We start from the raw sequence: 20,847 nt of genomic DNA, 5'->3' as shown, positions 1-20,847 counted from the left end.
GCACCATCATTGGTATAGTCCTCTTCTAGCTCCTTCTGGGAAAGAGGCCCCATATGTCAGTATCTCACCCAAGCCACCCCCGCGGCTCAGTGGTAGAGTCCTACCAGAGCCCTTCCCTCTTCCCCTCCGCCATACTACACCTGGTACTGCCCGGCCCCTTCCCGTAGCTTTGACCGCTTGCTCCTCCGCCCCCCCTGCTCTAGGCCGGTCTGCAGCTTGGGGACTCCCGGCCCCAGGCGACCGGAGTGATGGCGCCGCCTGCAGGCGGGGGCGAGGAGCCAGAGGGCGCGGCGCTGGAGGAGGCGGTAGTGTTCGTGGAGGTGCGTGGCCTGGGACCCGGGTCGGGTCCAGGGCCCGATGGGCTGTGGCGGCTGCAGCTGAGCGCGGAGGCCGCGCGGCCCGGGCACTTCCGCTTGGCGCTGCAGGGCTCTGGGAGCCCTCCCGGGGTAAGCACAACTAGGGGCTAAGAGGGAGAGAGGATGGAATGGGCGGTGGAGGAGGCATTAAAGTGTCTGAGCTATGATGAGCTTGGAGTCCGGGGTGCCCCTCCCCCCAACTGGACTTAGTTGCATGCTCGCTGTGGTCCCCCTCCTAGGAGGGCTTGCAATGGCCCCTTGAATCCGTGACCTGCACTAGCCGTGGCCCCTGTGAGTTAGAGCTACAGCCGCCTAAGGAAGGGCCTGGGCCGGGTGCTGTGACACTGTGTTTCCAAGATACCCAAGACGCCCAGCGCTGGAGTACGCTGCTGGAGAGAGCCCGGGATCCTGCCTTCCGGGGCACAGGTCAGTTCTGAACCGGAGCCCCAGGGAGGAGGTTGCAGGGCTTATGGAGGGGATTAGGGGTAGAGGTCACAAAGATGGGGAGGCGCTTGAGAAATGAGATCATATTAGATGGAGTCATAGAAGATGACCAGAGTCACAGGAGATGGGTTCATATCATCGGGGCCAGCTCGGGGTTTTGTGGGAAGTTGCCTATCTTGTCTCATGTTCTCCCTCTCAGCTGCTGCCAGCTCTGCCTCAGCTCCTACCCCCGGCATTCTGCCCCCTAGTATCTCCACACCACCTCCAGCTTCTGAGGCTGAGTCCCTATGGAGCCCTCAGGATTTTTCTGAGAAAGGTGAGCTTAGATGGTGGCTCTCATCTCCAGAGATTGCATGTCTGGGTCAGGTGGGGTTCAGTTGGGTCAGGAAGATAGGAGGCTGAGGAGAGAAGAGGTTACCTGGAGGGGGAGGAGTAGAGGGTGGAGGGGCTGGGGTGGGAAGACCTTAAGCCCAGCACTGTCACACACCCTCCCTTTCTCCCCACGTCCCCTGCAGAGGATTTGACAAACCGACTGACCCGGGCCATCTGTGGGGGCGATGAGCAGGGAGCAGCTCAAGCTGCAGCAGCCCTGGCCCAGAGGCAGGTGCCTCTCAACATTGTGCTCCAGGAGAGCTGCTTTCCCCCAGGGCCCATCAGGTGAGAGCCTCCTTTCTTTGGCCACCACCAATTCTATCCCCACCCAGGCCTTAGAGGGGAGACATTGCAGAATCTCTGTGAGGTCCCTTGACAGCTCCCCAGGCCACCAAGGTGTCCATCCATCCTTCCCCCCATCAGTTCATCTGTTGGTCCAGGCTTCAGGTCACAGTGGAGGATGCAGCATCATCAGCTCACATCTCTCTGCGGGTTCATCCTCACTGCACAGTAGCAGCTCTACAAGAGCAGGTGAGAGTGGTTGTGGGGGGGCCTCTGAGGCCTTGGGGAGGAAGGGAAGGGTGGGGTGGTTGTCTGTAATCCCCATAGAGATAAGGGACCTCCTGACTTGGGATGTTTGGGACCATAGGTGTTCAAAGAATACGGCTTCCCTCCGCGGGTGCAGCGCTGGGTAATAGGCCGTTGTTTGTGTGTGCCCGAAAGGAGCTTGGCCTCCTATGGGGTACAGAGGGATGGAGACCCCGCCTTCCTATACCTGCTTTCTGGGCCCCCTGGGCCTCATGGTGCTCGGCCTTCAGGTCAGTGACCGTTTGGAGGGTGGGATGGTGAATCAGTCAGGGCCAGGTGTGGGGGTCAGTCTGAAGGAGAAGGGGTCGAGGGTAGGGTTATTCCTTTCTAAATTGTAATCCACTCTCTGACACAGGCCGAAGGCTAGAAGCTAGGGAGAAGTCAAATGGGGAGATCAGCTCCCCTCTCACCCACCCACCCCCACAAGCCTCTCGTCCACCAGCCTCCACCAACCTTTCTGGATGTCTGCAAGTGAGTATATCACGTGAGAATGTCTCCCAGCCCATTGTGAAGGGGGTGGGGAATGCGATTGGGCTGAAAGTTTCATGAAATCACTTTCCTTACCTGTGAAAGGAGGTAACTGACTTCTGCCTTGTCATATATCTCCATCCCATACTCCCCCCCCTCCCCCGGTTTTTCCTAGCAGCTTTTTTCAAATAATGGGTTCTTATTCCAAAAGTTGGGATCTTTGGGTTTATCAAACACTAAATTGCTGAGTTTATTTACCCTTAGTCTATTCCATTGATCTACCCCCATACTCCCTAGGTTTTGAGGAAGGGTATGATGAAAAAGTGGTCATTGAGTTGTTCAGTCTGCAAGCACCTGCTATATGCTAGACACAAAGACCTGGCGGAGCTAGAAGTTCAGTATCTGGATTGTATAGAAGCACAAACTGAAAGGGAAGAAATAATAACCAACATTTACGTGGCACTTTAAGGTTTATGAAGGACCTTATAAACATTTCCATTTATGTTTAAACTACCTTGGGAGATTGATATTATTAGAATTTCCACTTTATAGATGAGGAAACTCAGGGAGACAGGTTAAGTGATTTGCCCAGGGTCACACAGGTAATTAAGTATCTGAGACTGGACTTGAACTCAGGTCTTCTTAATTCCAGGTCTAATGTTCTACCCACTGTGCCCCACCATCATCCCTTGCAGGAAATGTCTCTTAAAACCAGACTCTTGCCTCATAGTCTAATCCACAATCCTTAAGGCTCAGAGCTTGAGAAAGGGTGGTTGAATGATTTCCCCCTTCCATCTTTATCTGTCCTCTTACCAGGTCGGCTGGTCCTGCCCTTCATGCACCTTCATCAATGTTCCTGGGAGACCAGGGTGCGAGATGTGCAGCACCGAGCGACCGGCCTTTGGAAGCCCCCAGCCAGAGGCTCCTGCTCAACAGCCCCCAAAGGTAAGGGCTGGGAAAAGTGTTCAGGATCAATCATTAATTCTTAAGTGAACATTATGAAGCATCTTATACTCAATGCACTGGGCCAAGAACTAGAACTGATCCCCATTTATCGTTCCCTCTTCAGGTTACAAGATGGGGAGAAGACTTGGCAATTCCTCCCAGCAGCGGGTCCTTGGATGGCTTCCTTCACTTGTCAAGTGAATTTTCCTGACCCAAGCGGGTCAAATGGACAGACTGGGGACATATCCTAACTTAGAGGATCAAGGAAGGCCGAGAGTGACTTACCCATTTAAGCCTAGATGGACAACAGGATGGAAATTAGACTATAATAATAAAAATAACCCATCATATTTGGAGAAGATTTAGTAAAAGCACTTTTACATCCATAATCTAAGCCAGGCTTCTGTGATTGAGACCTCTCCCCAATATGTACTGGGAAGCTGGAGTATTATAGAGCTGTCTGGTCAGTACCATCGCCACATATCTACATGGAATCCCTGCCCTTCACAGACCTCATAGGCAGGAAGGGAATAAAATAGACAACTATAATAAACATTACTTAAATTAATTAGAAATCAAAACCAGGGTATTCTGTGAAGTCAAGAGGGATTAGAAAGAATTTTTTGGGGGGAAGGGAGTATAGATGAGAATAGGATTCTTGGAAGAGTAGATGCTTGAACTTTAAAAGAAGATAGGTAAAAATCCATCAGAGATGGTTGTGAGACAGCAAAAGATCAGAGGTGGAAATGTGCAGGGTATGTGTGTGAATTGTCCAATTTGGCTAGAATAATGCTGGGGATGTAAATATAAAATAAGGCTAGAAAAGTAAAGGGAATACTAGGTTGTGGAGGTCCTTGAATGACAGGGTGTTGTAAGAGTTAAAATTGGTTTAAAAATTCCCTTTTCACAATATGAAATTTCAACTTTCCTCAGGAGGCTCTGGAATAGGGAGCTCCTAGAGTTTGCAGCAGGATTGATGTGACTGAATCTTTATGTAAGGAAGAATCACTATGAAGGACTGGGATCAATATAAAACAGTCAAGGAAACCTACTTAAGGTTATTATGAATAATATAAATAGTTAGAAATAAAAGTCTATGCCGGCATGGTGACAGTAAGAATAAGGTCATGGGTGAGATGTTGGTAAGGTAGAACTGACAGGACAGCTAATGATTGGATAAGAAGGGGTAAAGAAAAGATATCCAAGGTGACAAATATAGGAGAGTGGAAGAATAAAATAAGTTTAGTAGGGGAAAAGATTCTAGCAGGGTATACAAGGTAGAGATTAACTGTTGAGCCCAGAGGAAAGTTTAGAACTAGAAAGGTAGCTTGGGGCATCATCTCCATAGGAATAATTAAGATCACTAAAGGCAGAGTGTAGAGAGAAGAGAGCCATGGGAAGATTTGCCTGGAGAATGCCCACTTTTAAGAAATCCCTGAGTCAGAGGAGAAACTGGACTATGCAGGAAAACATGGTCAGCATTGTAAAATGATGGGGAAGTACTGGAGAACGAGGTCTAAATAGAAGCCACTGGAAATGGGATTGGAAGTCATTGGCAACCTTTGAGAAAGCAGTTTCAGAGAGAACTGTAGAGATGAAAGCCAGACAAGATTGAAAAGAGGGAATGGTAAGGAAATGGGTAGAAATGTCAGGTATCATCAGGCATTTCCTAAAAGAAAATGGATGGTATAGTGCACTAAGTACTGGCCTTGGAGTCAGGAAGATCAAATCTGCCTGCCTCAGTTTGTTTATCTGCAAAATGGGAATATCACCTATCCTCCCAGCATAGTGATGTGGATAAAATGTTATATAATTGCAGGTGAAGAGCAGGAACCAATGGAAAGAGAAATTAAAAATGCATAAAGGGATGAAATGAAAGAAATGCAGTTCTGGAGGAGTCAGAAGGGTGAGAATAGAAGGATTCACCTTATTAAGTTGAGGAATAACTAGGGAAATCAAGTTGCTAAGAGGAGAGTGGAGGAAGGGCTTGAGGAAGTGTGTGGAAATTCTTTTAATCTTTAATGAAATGTATAGGCCAAGACGGGCTCTTAGGAGAGTGGGTATCTAACTTGTCTCCCCTCCTTCCCTTAATTCATGCATTCCAAAGCCACACCTGTACACAAATTACTGAAGTAAAGACAAAACATAAGCCATGATCTCAAAGACTTCTTGATGTGGCATGAAGGGAACAGACATGCACATACAAGAGCAAGATAAATACCTAGGACAGGTAAAGGTATTTTCTGAGGAACTTGGAGAGACCATTTTCACTGGGTTGGAGGAGGAAAGGAGAAAGTTATAATTACATACATAGGAGGAGAGCATGACATGGGCTTGGAATGCAGGCATTTCAGCAGTTGGGAGGATTGAACAGTTCATTCTAGCCCTTTGGGGAAATAGGAGAGGAAGAAGGAACTAGAAACATTAGTACAGCTTGCTTCAAATGGTTTGTTAATAGCAAGATAAAGCAGGAAAGAGATTGGAGTCAGATTATGGAAGGCTTTGCAGGCTGGGACCTGTCATTTGTGCTTTTACTTAGTGAAGAATCCCTGAAGATTTCTGATTAGAGGGATATGAGAATGGTGCTAGAGGAAAGCTCTTCAGTAGTGGGATAGAGAAGGCTAATGACTGAAACCAGGGCAGTAGCACTAGGAAAAGGGCAAGATCTAAGGTAGCAGAGGAAGAGTCTACATTGAAGATGACAGGATGTGAACCTAATCTAGCTGGATGCTGAATACCAATCCCTTTTAGGTGAATATCAAAGGGAAGAATTGGGATTGCTGTGTAATGGTAACAGCTTCAAGGCCAAAAAAAATCCCAGTGTCCACACTCCCCAAGGCAGGGCACAACAGTCTCCTGGTCTTGCCTGGGATAGTTTATAAGGTGGCACTCTCAAAGATGTGGATGTGTGTGGGTAAATATTTTCTTCCTGTATCATCTCCTACACTGCCTTGGGTGTTGGGCTGCCCTGGAGTGGGGTGGGTAGGAAGAGGGATAGGGAATAGTAAGATAAGATAGGCACAATTCCACCTTATCCTGGGGTATTCAATCTTATAGGATGCAACTTTTTGTTCAAATTATAGGAAACATCAACCTTTATGCTCTGTCCTCCCTCATCTCTGAGGGATGGGTCATCTCTGACTCATCTCTTAGGGATGGGACCCTAAACCAAATTTACCATCTCTGGTAAATATCTTCAAGGGAAGCAATAAGGAGAGGGTTCTCTTCACAAGGTGGGACATCACTGAAAGTAACTCAGGAATCATAAAGAAATTTAGATCTATCTTTCCCACCTCCAGCACTCCTCCCTCAAACATTTTCTTTTCCAAGTCAATTTCCCTTCAAACCCTTCTGCTGCTTTCCCACAATGACCCTGAGCAAATCAGCAATTCCTGGGCTGTTTCCTCCTCTCTAAAAATGAAAAGAGAGGCAGCTAAGTGGCATAATGGATAGAGCATCAGGTCTGGAGTGGGGAGGACCTGGGCTCAAATCTGAGCTCACTCTTCCCAGCTGTGTGACCTGAGAAAGCCCTTGCTCTTGTGTCTTGGAATTGTTACTAAGACAGATTAAAAAAAAAAGATGAAAATATGGGTAACTGATCCTACTATCTTTGGACCCTTCCTCTGCATCAAGTCTCTGCTATTAAAGGGTAAGAGCTTAGTTTCTGCCTAAACCAAATTTACAATTATCCAAACTGCTTCAGGAGCACAGGCATAGCCCATTCCTCATTCTTGAAGGCACCTAAACTGTAATCACCCAGTTTTCTCATAAGCCTAGTTTTTCAAGCTAGTCACTTTTACTTGGCCCTATTCGGTCTCCTCATTTAGCCATTCACACAATCACATTGAGAAACTTAATTTATTTCTGGTGGAAGAGAGGAGAGGCTGGCAGTGCTGGTGGGGCAAAGCCAGTTCTTCTGCCCCACCCCCACTCTTGCCCATCCAAGAGAACTGATCAGACCAGGCTGCACCTGATGGCCAGGCTGACCATGCCTGTAGGATAGACGAAATGTGCCAGGCAGGGCCAAGGTGAACTAAGCCCAATGGTATGGGAAGATGTCCACATGAAGGTATGATCACTTGGGGGGCCGGTATGCCAGCTTTCGGCTCTTCAGCACTGACCACTTGTGCCTTTTCATGGCGTAGGTGAGGGGGATCAGCAAGCTAAACATTAGCAGCATCTAGGGAGGCAGACCTCAAAGAGTTCAGGAAGGAACTCCCTTTTCCCTCCCCTTTCCCTCCCTCCATAGGCTGAGGACTCCTTGCCCCAATATCCCACTTTTCCCTTCCTCCCTTTCCACCCACCTTCCCCAACCCTACCCTCTCCTAGGCCATTATCACCTTGAGCCCCATTAGTTTGCGATGATCATGCTCTGGTTCAGATGCCCAACGCAAGAAGGTACACACGTCCTTTGCTAACTGTGACAGAGTGGCTGGTGTGCCTGTGGAGACCAGAATAGTGATGTGATGAAAGCAAAGCACTACCAACAGGATCTACAAATAGGTCCAGACCACTGAAGGGATTGGACCCAAAGCAAAGGGACCATGAGGACAAGTCCTCATGCTAAGATTATGGGCTGTACAGGATTTGGGAAGGAGTGTCTCCTGATTTTATGGGTCAAGTAAGTGCCTCTGACAGGAGCCTTGAGCTTCCACTTCAGCCCTGATAATAGGAAATGGTAGGGAAGGGTCATTGCATTCAGAGCTAAAAGAGCCCAACAAGAGGAAACCTAGGCTCAGAAAAGTAAGAGAATTACCAATGGTCCCACAGGAAGTAAACAGAATAAAGAATGGGAGAAGAGGGCTAAGAATAGTGGGGAATGGGAAGGAGTAAGGCATAGTGAGATGGAATACAAATAGGACACAGCAGGTAGGGAAAAGGAATAGAAAAAAAAATGGAGGATGGGTGTGGTATGAAGCTCACCATCATCATATTCAAGGATCTCATTGTAGATAGGGGGTGCCATGGCAATGGCCTGGCCAGGGAAGTAGGCATTGAAGTAAAGGCCTTCTCGAAGGGAGACTCCAGCAGGTGGGTCACAGTATCCCGTGAGCAGAGAAAAGACATAATCCTCACCGCCATGCCTGGCCCAGAACACAGTAGTCAGTAATGCCCAAGCCCTTGAATCACCCACTGGGGTCCTTTAAGTCCAGGACCTAGCTTAGCTCCCAATGACTTGTTAAAAAACAAAAAGGATATAGTACCTGGCTCGGATGATGTAGCTAAGGTCGGGTGGTAATGCCCCATTGTTGGCAGCTCGAGCAGCCTCAGCGTTGGCATAGGGCTTGGGGAAATAGTCAGAAAGCTTCCCTGGCCTCATGAACATTTCTCCATCTTCATTAGGGCCATCCTGAACCTCTATCTAGAACCCAGACATTAAGTTACTGAGCTATTCAGGGGCAGTTTATACCCAAGTACCCAACTTCCCTCTTCCAAATCCCACAAGACTCCCTGATGAAAGTTCAGACATAAGTTCCCTCTCCATACCTTTACCTTGAAGAGACCCCCAGCCCTTTTCTGTTCTTTAGATCAATTTCACTCTCTCAGGACCTAGACCTCTGTTTTGGTATAATCACATCTTCCTCACCTCCTCTGCCAGGGCTTTGGCTTCTGATTCAGTGTAGCACACACCCACTAAATGGCGATAAGCCAGGTAGTCCATGCTGTGGCAGGAAGAACACACCTGCTTATATACCTGGAAGCCCCGGCGAATGCTGGAATGGAAGAGACAAAGAATTCAGGGAAGCCTTAAGCGACCCTCTACTGTGGCCAATTCCTGGGCAGCCAACTGATTTTGTTCTCCATTCTACCACCTCCCACCACACCCTATCGGAATGTTCTACCCATTAATTAAAATTCCCAAGCTTTAATATCAAAACCCCAGACCTACCTGCTATGGTCCAAGGAGGAGAGGTAGCCTCGGTGAGACCAGGGGTAGTTTGGTGGGTGCAACTCTAGGTCACTGGCACCTACAGCAGTATGCAGGGCCACAGCAAGCCCTGCACCTCCTGCTGCCAGCATGCCCAGGGCTGATAGTACCACCTTCCGGCCCCTCGAGAGACTTGAGAATGATGACATTGTGGCAGCCTGCAAGGTACCCACTCAACTCAGAGCTCATGCCACCCTCACTCAGGGCTCTCATCAGCTCAGTGTCTCAAGGTTCTTCTTCCCATTCTGGGAAGTCCACAATACTCCAACTAGTTTACAACCCACCTCCCCAGCCCAGGTTCATCTCAGAGCCCATATCCCCAAAGAAATGGCATTTATATATAGTTGGATTGACTATGGCCATCCCCACTCCTAGGCTTACCCCCACCCCCTGAAAGAATGGTGGAGGAAAACTGGGATTTAGGTTTTAGTCCTGACTTTGTAATTGATTCATTGTGACTAAATTCTAAGGAAGCCCATTCATTAATTGCTGTGGTCTTCTTGGTCTTTTAATCAGTAAAAGATGACCCCTAACGTTGCTTTTTCTAGTTCCAAATCCTATAATATTCCTATGTGGCTGAAGTACTTTCTAGGTCTAAGATTTATTTTACCTCTCCTAACTGAGGGAAGGGAAAAACTATTTTCAATAAGGCCTAGAGTCCCCTCCATTCTTGCTCCCTTAGAAACAGAAAAGGTGACAATCCCTCATCTTTTTCTTCCAATCCAAACTGGAGACCAACCCTCAGGGTTCACCCAACCCATCCTTTGACAATGAATGAATTTTAAGAAGTGGTTTAGGAGAACATGGGGAAGATAGGTCTCTTAAATAAGGACAGAAGCTCAAGGTCAAAGGTAGCTAGATACTGAGGTCATACCTAGACACCAGAGAGAAGGGGTACTGTGCCAAGTAAAGGTATACAAATATCTCCTATCAGGATACTCGGGAATTCTAGTCAGAATTTTTCTTTTTCTAGACTAGCTTGTAAAGGGGAGCTACCTTATCTTTAGAGGACTCTACAAACCCTGCTCACTTACTTCCTATCAAGAAGCTACACTTCATTGGTGGTCTAACCTCTCTTCATATCCTCCTCTCCACTTTAAGGTAGCAGGGATGGAAAATAGCCTGCCCCCCTCTTTCTTGTAAAGCAGACCTCCCATCAGCTTCTCCAGCTTCCAGGTCCTGGGAACTCAATTTGCCAAAAAAAAGACCAAGGTCACACCTTTCCTTGCTCTCCAATATGGGGACTGACAAAGGTGGAGAAATCCAGGAGTAAGGGAATGAGTAAAAAGAATGTACCTCACAGAGTCCTAAATATTGAGAAGAGCAAGGTGGGATGCTGCAAACCACAGACAGAATTTGAAAACAATGCAATCCAAGGGCAAAAACCTACTTCCTGACAGTCAGCCACCTAGCTGGGAGCTGATTAGAGGCTGGAGCTCTGGGTCAGGGAAAGGACCTACACCTATACATGGGGCAGAGGAGATCTGATCAGACAGCAGGTGTCTGGGGTGAAATTTTTCTGGGGTGTGATCTCATTCTTTCCCATTACAATCCCCTTCCCAATTCCTAGAGAGGACGCAGAGCCTAGGGCTAGAGATAAGTTACAAATGCTTACCCCTCCTCCTTTGTACTTTGTGACAGCTTCCCTCCCTAGCCCATAGTCCTGGGCCAAGGTCACCTCAGGCTCCATGCCAAGGGTAGAGGGACCATGGGAGTTGAGCCCAAGCTGAGGGGCTCCGTGGCCCCAAAATAACCTAGGAGGGGGCCACACAACAGACTCAGAGCGACCAGTAAGAAATCATGGGAGGTCATGCATAGAAAGCTCAGACCACAGGGTGGGGTTGTCCTCAAGCCTGACTTCTACAGTGACCTCTGGGGCATGAAAATCGGGGGTTTTAATGGGAAGCTCAGGTAGACAGGGACGCCTGGGTGGAAAGACCTGGGGGGGGGGGGGGAGGAAGGGGGTCGGTAGGGGCCCAATGGGGGCTAGAAAAAGGCCTTAGGGTGAGAGATGAGGTGGATTTGGGGAAGTGAGTGGTTCTGGCAGAGACTGACATTTGACAGGCTCCGGACTAGGGACATCCATCTAACAAGAGGGTAGGGCTAGTGTAGCGGGGTAGGAACCAAACCCAGCCGGAAGGTGGGCTGCAGGGCAGGGACATGCAACTATGCCCGGCTCGAGCTGCAGAGCAAGGACTCGCTGCCAGGCCAGGCCTAGGCTGTGGCGCAGACACCACGGAGCAGCGTCGGGGCCGTGGTGAGAACCCGCTGAGCCGAGGCTAGGCCAGGCCGCGCGTCCGAAGCCGTGACCTTCAGACAGGCGCGGGGCCGCCCGGAATGAACAGAGGGAAGGAGCGAGGAGAGGAGGGGGCGGCACGCGCTCACCTGAGGCAGCCGCAGCACGAGAGGCCCGGGCCTCGCTCCGCCTAGCAGAACCCGGCCATGAGCGCGCGGAAGCCCCAGCACAGACAAGCGCCCCACTGCCCCGGCCGCCGCCATCTCGGGCCTCCTCAACGCCGCCGCCACCGCCGTCCCGTGAGCCCGTGCGGCCCCGGCAGCAAGGACCGAAAGCCTCGCGAGAGCCGCGTCGCTGGGCAAGGCCGCCGCAACGAGGAGGAGCCTCAACAAGGAGGTCGGGGACCAGACTGTCCAACCTCAGTGCCGCATAGCCAGGATGAAAGCAAGTGGGGGCGGAATGTCAGGGTACTGAAAAAGTGCGCCTGCGCAAGGAATAAGCCTTCAAGGGTTGTACCAGGTGAATAAAACCGAGAGCTTCTGCAAACACCAGAGGGCGATGCAAGAGGGAGCACCAATCTCTCTTTGTTGCCATGGGAACAGAGGGATGGCAAATGGACCTCTTCTGTTGTCATAGGAACAGGCATCATTTTCCTAGTATTTAGGAAGTGGGTAGTTCCTCCCTTCCTCCGGCAATAGAAATAAAATACGAGTGAGAGTGGAAGAGGGCTCCTGGAGAACATTTGGTCCAACTCATATCTAAGCAGGAATTGCCTCTCCAGCATCCTCAAGGAACAAACAGAAAATATTAACATTAGATATTTTTATAGAACTTTATCTACCCTTCTGCATTGTTTAACAGAATTGCTCACTTTCTTTCTTGTTGAATACTCTCTTTTTCTTGAGTTTTCATGGCACCACTCTATTCTGGTTGCCCCATCTATTTAACACTCCTTTTTGGTTTCTTTCCATCAATCATCATTAGTGTCACCCCGAATGTTTTGTTTTCCTCTCTTGCCTCCAACACTCTCTCACTTGGTAACCTCGTCGGTTCCTATGGATTCAGTTGCTATCTCTGTGTCTATGTTTCCAGATCTATATACCATTCCAGTCTCTCCTGAGCTCGTGTCACATTACCATTTGCCTATTTTGAATTGGATGCCCCCCAATGATCTCACACTCAACATATCTAGATCAAAATTCATCTTTCCATTAAAATTTAATCTTATTCCTGCCAAGGGCACCACCATACTTCCAGTTCCCTGTGTTTAAAAACTTGCTGCCATCTCTGACTCCTCAATCTCTGTAACCCCCACATATCAGTTTCCAAATGTTATTTTAAAAATATTTTATTTTCCCAATTACACATAAAAATGTTTAGCATTCATTTTTTAAAATGTTGAATCCCAAATTCTTTCCTTCCTCTCCCTGAAATGCAAGAAATTTGAGATAGTTTATACATATTCAGTCATACAAAACATTTCATTATTAGTCATGTTGTGAAAGAGAATACAGACCAAAAAATGCACAAAAAATAAAGAAAATTAAAAATAGTTGTTTTTATCTGCATTCAGACTCTATCAGTCCTTTCTCTAGAGGAAGATGGTATTTTTCATCATCAGTCCTTTGGAATTGTCTTGGATCACTGATTTGCTGAAAATAGTTGTCATAGAATTGATGTGTGATGTATGTAGTTTTGGAAAATCACAAATGATTCTGGAATTTTTCTGAAATTCTTAAGAGAGATTCCTGACTGATCTTATCTTAGTCTTTCAGATGACTTAGGTCCAGGAGATGATACAGCCCTGATTTATATTACTATGGAGCTACTCAGTTAAGCACTCATGTTTTTTATTTCAGGTTTTTGTGACTAAAGTGTGATATGTAAATTATTGCCAAAGTAATAATAACTAGTATAATGTAGACTCATAGGCTTTAAGGAATCCTTAGAGAGGACAAATAATCAGAAAGGCTTGTTTGAGGGTATGGAAATTTGTTTCTGGACTGCTGGTAAGCAGAATTTCTGAGCTGTAATGGGTAAGATTTGTCTTTTAAGGAGAAAAAGGCTTCTGGGATCTAATGGTGACAAAGTACACCAAGGACAGAGAATGTCCTGGGATGGTTACAGAGGCATATTCTGGGCTCATCTGGGAATGGATCTTTTCTGACCATCTAGGCTGTTAATCCTTGAGGGATACAATGTTGGCATGAGCCAGTGATAGCTTTGACCTTCATGAGAAGCCACTCACTATGAGGAAATATTTTCCTTGGTGACAAATTCCCATAATCAGCACATAATGCAAATTGTAAAATTAAAGTTTCCATTTCCTCAAACAACCCTAATAAGTGAAAATTCTCAAATTGTTAGGGAACATTCTTTGAGAAGTAGGTGAAGTTTATTCATAGATGGCTAGTATTTGTAGCCTCAATTTGCCACAGTTGAAGTTTGGATCTTGAGCCTGAATATATAGCTCAAAGCTTTCTTGAATTTCCCACAGAATTTGGGGTAAAGGAATACATCTGTAAAATATTGTTACTCAAGTGTTTATAGATGCTAATAGTTAATGTGTACTTTGCAAAAGGATATTCTTTAACAGAGACATCACATACCAACTTTGCAAACAACTCAAGAATCCTATTTCCTAAAGGGATATATTCCTGTCAGAAGACGATTTCTGAAGAAGTCTGTGACTAAGATACCCAAATGCAAATGTGTAATGCCAATTGCTATTGTACTAATTTTATTTCTGTTTCTATCAGGTGTTCTAGTTTTTGCCCCAGTCCTGGTTTCTACATTCCAGTCTTAGGGGCTGACTCTCCCCCTTGTGACCTGTCTTCCAATCGGGGGAAGCAGTCACTGGACATCCTTCAAATCTCCAAACAGGTCCCCACCAACCTAGGACCCAGGCATTCACGGAGGGCATGCCCCTAAAGACCCTGTGTCTGCAGCCTTCCCTCCCTGTCTATTACCCCATCCCATTCCTCTTAATCCCTTTTGGTCTGAAGAAGGCAGAAACAACTAGTGTTTAAGTTTGTACTTTAAAATGTTAGTAAATTTGCCCTTTCCCCCAGTTTCTGTAAACTTTACACTATTTACCTCAAATTTACATTCTGAGTTCATATGCAGATTAGAAACTCTGAGAATGAAATCATAAATAAATTAGGTGAACATAGACTAGTATATTTGTCAGATCTGTGGGAAAGGAAGGAATTTAAGACCAATCAAGAAAGAGAATAATGCAAAATGTAAAATGAATGACTTTGATTATATCAAATTAAAAAGGTTTTGTACAAACGAAACCAATGCAACCAAAATTAAAAGGGAAGCAACAAACTGGGAGAATACTTTTATAACAAAACTCTCTGACAAAGGTTTAATTTCCCAAATATATAAGGAATTAAGTCAAATCTACAAAAAAATCAAGCCATTCCTCAATTGACTAATGGTCAAGGGACATGAATAGGCAATTTTCACAGGATTAAATCAAAACTATCAATAAGCACTTAAAAAATGAGAAATGCAAATTAAATAAACTCTGAGGTACCACCTCACATCTAGTAGATTGGCCATTATATCAGCAAAGGAAAGTGATAAATGTTGATGGGGATGTGGCAAAATTGGGACACTAATATACTATTGGTGGAGTTGTGAATTGGTCCAACTGTTCTTGAGGGTAATTTGGAACTATGCACAAAGGACTTTAAAGGAATGCCTACCCTTTGACCCAGCAATACCACTGCTGGTTTTGTAACCCAAAGAGATAATAAGGAAAAAGACTTGTACAAAAATATTTATAGACACACTCTTTGTGGTGGCAAAAAATTGGAAAATGAGGGAGTGTCCATCAATTGGGGAATGGCTGAATAAATTGTTGTATATGTTGGTGATGGAATATTATTGTGCTGAAAGGAATAAAGAAATGGGGGAATTCCATGTGAACTGAAACAACCTCCAGGAATTGATGCAGAGTGAAAGGGCAGAACCAGAAGAACATTGTATTCAGAGACTAATACATTATGGCACAACTGAATGTTACAGACTTTTCTACCAGTAGCAATTCAATGACCCAGGACAATCAGAGGAGCTTAGGAAAAAGAACACTATCCCCATCCAGAGAAAGAACTGTGGAACCAGAAATGCATTAGAAAATATATGATTGATCATGTAGTGCGATAGGGATATAATTAGGGTTTCAATGTTAAAGGATCACTCTACTGCAAATATGAATAACATGGAAATAAGTTTTGAACAATGATACATATATAACCCAGTGGAATTGCTTGTTGGCTTTGGGAGGGGAGAGGAGAAAAGGGGGAAGGGATGATGAATCATGTAACCATGGAAAAAACTCTAAATTAAAAAAAAAAAAGAACCTTTAACTGAATCCTGACCAGAGCATTCCAATGAGTTTATATGCAGAATAGAATCTCTAACTGAACCCTGACCAGAGAGTGTATTCCAACTGAATCTAGACCAGGTCAAGGACTGAGGTATTGTATCCCAGTTATTTTTCTTTCTCTCTCTTTCAATAAATCACTGCATTGTAATTGATGGCTTCTCAGTCTCTTGGATAGTGACTAGACTTCCACTATAGATATGACCATCTTTGTGTCTGGCTAAGGTATGGTGGAGGAGTAGCTCACTGGAAGTGAGTAGGGTGAGAAATTGAGTGGATAGGATATTTGAAGAAGAGTATGTATATTTATGCCCCCTAGTATGAGGCCAAGATTTGAGAAAGACAGAAAAATTGTGATCCATGTTCAAAACTCATTGAGAAAAGAATGGGAGTGACTTTGGGAGGCGGTAGATATTAGCTAGGGTGATGAGCAAAAGATGAAGTGACTAAGGAGATAGAGGTTTAATTTTCTGAACAGAACCTCAACAGATAGATTAAGTAATGAGGGGAGGGAGGAAGATAACTAGAAAAATGAGCAAGAGTCAAAGAAAAAACCAAATCATAGAAAGTTATTTTAGTGACATGGAAGATCAAAATATAAACTTGAAAAAGGACAACAATGGCAAAAAGAAAATACATAAAGCCCCAAAGGAAATTGAGAAAGGATGCTGGGCCCCAAAATAACTCTTGGAAGAATTTGAAAAGAAGTTTAAAAATCAAACAATAAAAGAAAGAATAGAAAGAATCAATAATTTGGAGACTAGAATGATCCAAATAGAAATGGAGGCCACTCCCCCCCCCCAAAGAAAACAACTTCCTAAAGACTAGAAGGGGACAAATGGAAAAAGAAACACAAAAACTCAAGGAAGAAAATAACTTCCTAAAAATTAGAATGGAGCAGATGGAAGCTAATTACTTCATGGAGCATCAGGAAACAATAAGACAAAATCAGAAGAATGAAAAAATAGAAGAAAATCTGAAATATCTCACTGGAAAAACAACTGATTTAGAAAGATAAATACAGGAGAGATAATATAAGATCAATAACAAGCCTGTGCACCACATTACAAGAAATCATCAGTGAAAACTGCCTGATTATCCTCAAACAAAAGAGGAAAATAGAAATGAAAGAATACATTGAGCATCCCTTGAAAGAGACCCTGAAATAAAGCATCCCAGGGCTATTATAGTAAAATTTAAAAGGAGAGAGAAGTGTAAATGGAGAAAATAAGACAGAGGAAAGCATACAATAAAGCTTTGAGACCCCCACTGAGTAAAAGTGATCCCAGTTGCCTAACCATTAGCTAATTCTGCCTTGGAACTGATACAGTTGTCCTTTTCTATATTGTGGTTCACTTATCTCGGCTTCACTATATCGTGGGTTTAAAAAAAAAACAAACAACCTAATTCTGTATCATGGAGTTTTCACTATATCACAGAATTCTGTGGATGTATACCATACTGTATATAATGGAAATACAGTATGCCACTACTGCTTGTGCAAGTTTGCTGACATGAGATTGTACATAGCACGCTATTGATTGATAGAATGAAAGGCAACCAACCACAGTACTATGTTCTGTATCCTGGATGCTCATTGGCTCATTGTTTATGAGTGTGGGAAAGGTTAACAAGAGTGTGGAAAAGGAGAGTGGGAAGGGTTTATAAAGACTTAAAATATATATAAATAATAAAATAGATATAACACCTCTACTTTGTGGATCTTCACCTATCATGGAGGTCTCTGGAATGTAACTCCTGTGATAGGTGAGGGATCACTGTACTTAATTCTAAAACAGAAGATAAGGTTTTAAAAATAATAATAAAATGATGGTAGGGGATTGGCATTGGTGTGGCAGTAGCAGTAGCAAGCTAAAATGCTTTGTGTTTGCTTAGGGTGAACTGGAGTCCTTCAGAGCCTTTGGTTCATTGTTGGCGGTGATTTTTTTTTTAATAATCCTTACCATCTGTCTTAGAATCAATATTGGTTCTAAGACAGAAGAGTAATAGTCTAAGTAATGGGGTTAATGGGGGGTTAAATGAATTGTCTAGAGCCACCAAGATAGGAAGAGTCTGAGGGTATGTTTGAACCCAGGACCCTTACCGTCTTTTGCCTTTGTGTTTCTTTCTTGGCCACAAGTCTGCAACCAGCAAACAGCAGATATTTCTAGCCTTAGTAGCTAAATTGTGGTTTGGGAGTTCTTTGGTTTCTGTATTGGCATCAGCCACTCAGTGTTTTCTGAGACTATGCCACTCTTTTTTCAGCTTTTAAGAAAAATTTCAGCTTAACGATGCTCAAGAAAATAAGGATTTCCATATACAAAGTAGGCCAAAAAAAAAAAGCTATTGTCCATAAAATTGTGAATCTTTATCAGTGTAGCTTTTCTTTTAAGTATATAGTAACTTCAAATGTAATTCCCAAAGCTGCTCTGATTGTATATACTTCCAAAATGTATCAATGACTCCCTTTATTTTATTTTTCTTTTTGAGGAGCAACTCTATCCCCAGTCTTCCTGTGAGATTCACCTTTCTACCCCTCCCCCAAAAGAAATTGAAAAAATAAAAGACACAATCTTTTAACAAATATACATAGTCAAGCAAAACAAATTCTCACATTGGTCATGGTCCAAAATTGTGTCTCCTGCAACTTGAGTCTCTCACCTCTCTATTTGCAAGGGGACTTGGTGACAAACAACAAAATCTCTTTTTTTATTTGGAGTCCCTGGGCGAGCATCCCACACAAGGGACAAGTCAGAGATATGAGAAATCCCCAAGGTATCTGCCAATACAGAAAACTTCATGTTATGAAACCTCTGCTTCAAGTGGTTTTAACTGCCCTGAGGAGTCTACACTGGGTTAATAAGAGAGGAGCTTGCAAATTGGAAGGGGCTGGAATTTAGCACAGAGAGCTAATAGCAGAGAAAGTTGTTGGGGAAATAAATTCCATGATTGGCTATCCCCAGTAATGGGTTACTATTCACACTCTCCTTGAAATCATGACTTTCCACCCCACTCTTTCACCCTTCCCACACCAGTCCCCAGTAAACTAGGTGGAACAGTAGAGAGCTGAATTTTAATTTAGCCTCAGACACTTACAATCTGTGTAACCCTGGGCAGGTTGTTTAACCAAAGCCTGCCTCTGGTCTTCACCTGCAAAATGGGGAGGATAATAATAGTACCTGCTTCCCAGGGAGATTGTGAGAATCAAATATTCATAAAGCCAGGCATTGAGCCTGGCACATAGTATGTATTTTCTTCCTCCTCTTTCTTTTCCTTCCTTCCTTCCCTCCCTCCCTTCCTTGGCAGCTATGGAAGACAGGTTTGGGAGGGAGAGGCTAGATACTGGGAGACCAATTAGGCTACTATTGCTATAATCTAGATGAGAAAGAAAAAGGTCTTGAACTTGGCTATCAATGAAGGGAATGGGGTGGATATGAGAGATGCTGAAGAGGTATTACTGCTGAGGCTAGGTAGTACAACTACAAACGTGTCCCTTTTTCTGGTTACAGTGGAGTTCCAATTGCCTGCTACTAGCCCTAGTCCATTCGTTAGCTGCAATGTTTTGTAGGTTCAGAGTAAAAAAACAAAAACAAAAACCTACCCTTGTCACTTATTCCTGTGTTGAATTCTAGATGTAGGTCTGGGATCAGAGCAATAGAGATGCTGGCCTACCCCTGTCTATAACTCCAGTCTTGCTCGCTTGCCCTGGGAAAATAATCTGATATAGTTTTCCCTTAGATTTCCTGATCACATGGCTTGGTGGTATTTTTAAATCTTTATTGGAGTAATTGTGAGGAGAGCTAGACTATTCTGTTTCCTCTTTTCTGGTAACCCTGTGTCCAGTCCATATCCTTGACTGATCAATTGATTCAATTTAGAAGTCCAAATCTGTTTATGTTAATTGGTGTTGGGGTTTCTATTCTCCCCATTAAACCTAAGATGGGAGGATGTGTGAAGATAAGGTGGAACAAATGCGAGCTGCCACAAGTCTTACAACTTGCTTGCCAATTGAAAGCTTTATATAGTTTAATTTTTGTTGCTATGCTGTTTTTTAGTTGTATTATTTCAATAAATTACATGGACTTTTTAAAGAAAAAAATAAATGACAGCTGGGAATAAAAATAGGATGGAGGTTATAGAGTAGAAATGAGAGGCTTTCCTATTTTTGCTAATTTGGGGGAATATTCAGGTCACAACCCTAGGTCTTTATAAAACCTAGGACAAAACTAACATATTCAATTTGATCAGATTGGAGGGAGTACAATCAGTATTCCGTCTGGTGGCTACAACCACAGTTGGTGAATTAATCCAATGGCAGTTCCACTGCTCTCTACTGATTCGAGAAAGTAAGGGAAGGAACCCAATGTGGGTGAACAGTTATGGCAGTGTTGACATATGTACCTCTAGCCCCCAATAGCTACATAAGCTTAGTTTTACTATTTACATCAATTAGAAAATTTCTATTCCTCCCTCATCTCATGAGGATTCTTTGGTGTTCTTTATTTTCCTTTGCAGTTTATTCATACTTCATTCTTAGTTTTTTTCATATTTTTAATAGTTAAGCAACTTAGTTGCTTTTTTCATTACTGAACCACAACTTAACTAACCTCCCCTTCCCCATAGCTGGATATTTACATTTCTTCCACTTTTTTTCAACAACCTATAAGGCTGCTATGAAAATCATTCAACAGATAACTTTTTGGTTGTTTATTTAATAGTCAGGGTATTAACAGCATTATCCTAACGCTGGAATTATTGGGTCAAAGGCTATGGCTATTTTTGTAACTTTGTATTATCATATTACTCTTCAGAAACACGCCAAGAGCAATTAATGCATGCTTGGTTCTCCACAAGCCTGAAAGCACTGAATTTCATTGTTTTTTGGTCATTTTGATGGGTCAGGTGGCATTCCAAAGTTTTTCTAATTTACATCTCTTTGACTAATAGTGTCAATTTGGACATCTGTTCTACTGAATTATATTTATAGCTTTTTTTTGGCCATTCTTCTTTGCCTCTTTTTGCAATGAAGTCATCAAGTATCCAAGTCCATGTGCATTTAATTTGGAGGGTTCCATCAAGTTCTTCATAGAATTTCTCTACTGCCCATTTTCTG

At 44.1% G+C, this 20,847-nt stretch overlaps 2 protein-coding genes across 2 annotated transcripts; one reads left to right on the top strand and one right to left on the bottom strand.

The window, feature by feature from the left end:
• The first annotated feature begins 16 nt into the window (after window positions 1–16).
• Window positions 17–3,567, top strand: SHARPIN (SHANK associated RH domain interactor). The gene is made up of 9 exons (XM_007488736.3): window positions 17–446; window positions 596–782; window positions 1,000–1,116; window positions 1,316–1,457; window positions 1,613–1,703; window positions 1,822–1,990; window positions 2,116–2,231; window positions 3,045–3,173; window positions 3,298–3,567. The coding sequence occupies exons 1-9, from the start codon at window positions 249–251 to the stop codon at window positions 3,382–3,384; spliced, it is 1,236 nt and encodes a 411-aa protein (XP_007488798.1). The 5' UTR covers window positions 17–248; the 3' UTR covers window positions 3,385–3,567.
• Window positions 3,568–7,012: 3,445 nt separating this feature from the next.
• On the bottom strand, window positions 7,013–11,876 carry LOC100017630 (cytochrome c1, heme protein, mitochondrial). Its single transcript, XM_001371092.5, has 7 exons — window positions 11,488–11,876; window positions 9,064–9,260; window positions 8,761–8,887; window positions 8,378–8,535; window positions 8,097–8,257; window positions 7,514–7,614; window positions 7,013–7,353 (listed from the first exon to the last, which is right to left on the bottom strand). The coding sequence occupies exons 1-7, from the start codon at window positions 11,599–11,601 to the stop codon at window positions 7,249–7,251; spliced, it is 963 nt and encodes a 320-aa protein (XP_001371129.2). The 5' UTR covers window positions 11,602–11,876; the 3' UTR covers window positions 7,013–7,248.
• Window positions 11,877–20,847: the final 8,971 nt, after the last annotated feature.

The sequence above is a fragment of the Monodelphis domestica genome, chromosome 3, assembly GCF_027887165.1.
Source record: "Monodelphis domestica isolate mMonDom1 chromosome 3, mMonDom1.pri, whole genome shotgun sequence".
NCBI lineage: Eukaryota > Metazoa > Chordata > Mammalia > Didelphimorphia > Didelphidae > Monodelphis > Monodelphis domestica.
This window is presented reverse-complemented; position numbering and strand designations above follow the sequence as displayed.

Excerpts from the sequence above, each read along its gene's own strand:
- SHARPIN (XM_007488736.3), top strand. The coding sequence starts at position 249 with ATGGCGCCGCCTGCAGGCGGGGGCGAGGAGCCAGAGGGCGCGGCGCTG. Across the intron at positions 1,117-1,315 it reads TCAGGATTTTTCTGAGAAAG|AGGATTTGACAAACCGACTG; the intron begins GTGAGCTTAGAT and ends CGTCCCCTGCAG. Across the intron at positions 2,232-3,044 it reads ACCTTTCTGGATGTCTGCAA|GTCGGCTGGTCCTGCCCTTC; the intron begins GTGAGTATATCA and ends TCCTCTTACCAG.
- LOC100017630 (XM_001371092.5), bottom strand. The coding sequence starts at position 11,601 with ATGGCGGCGGCCGGGGCAGTGGGGCGCTTGTCTGTGCTGGGGCTTCCG. Across the intron at positions 8,536-8,760 it reads CCAAAGCCCTGGCAGAGGAG|ATAGAGGTTCAGGATGGCCC; the intron begins GTGAGGAAGATG and ends TCTGGGTTCTAG. Across the intron at positions 8,258-8,377 it reads AGCTACATCATCCGAGCCAG|GCATGGCGGTGAGGATTATG; the intron begins GTACTATATCCT and ends GTTCTGGGCCAG.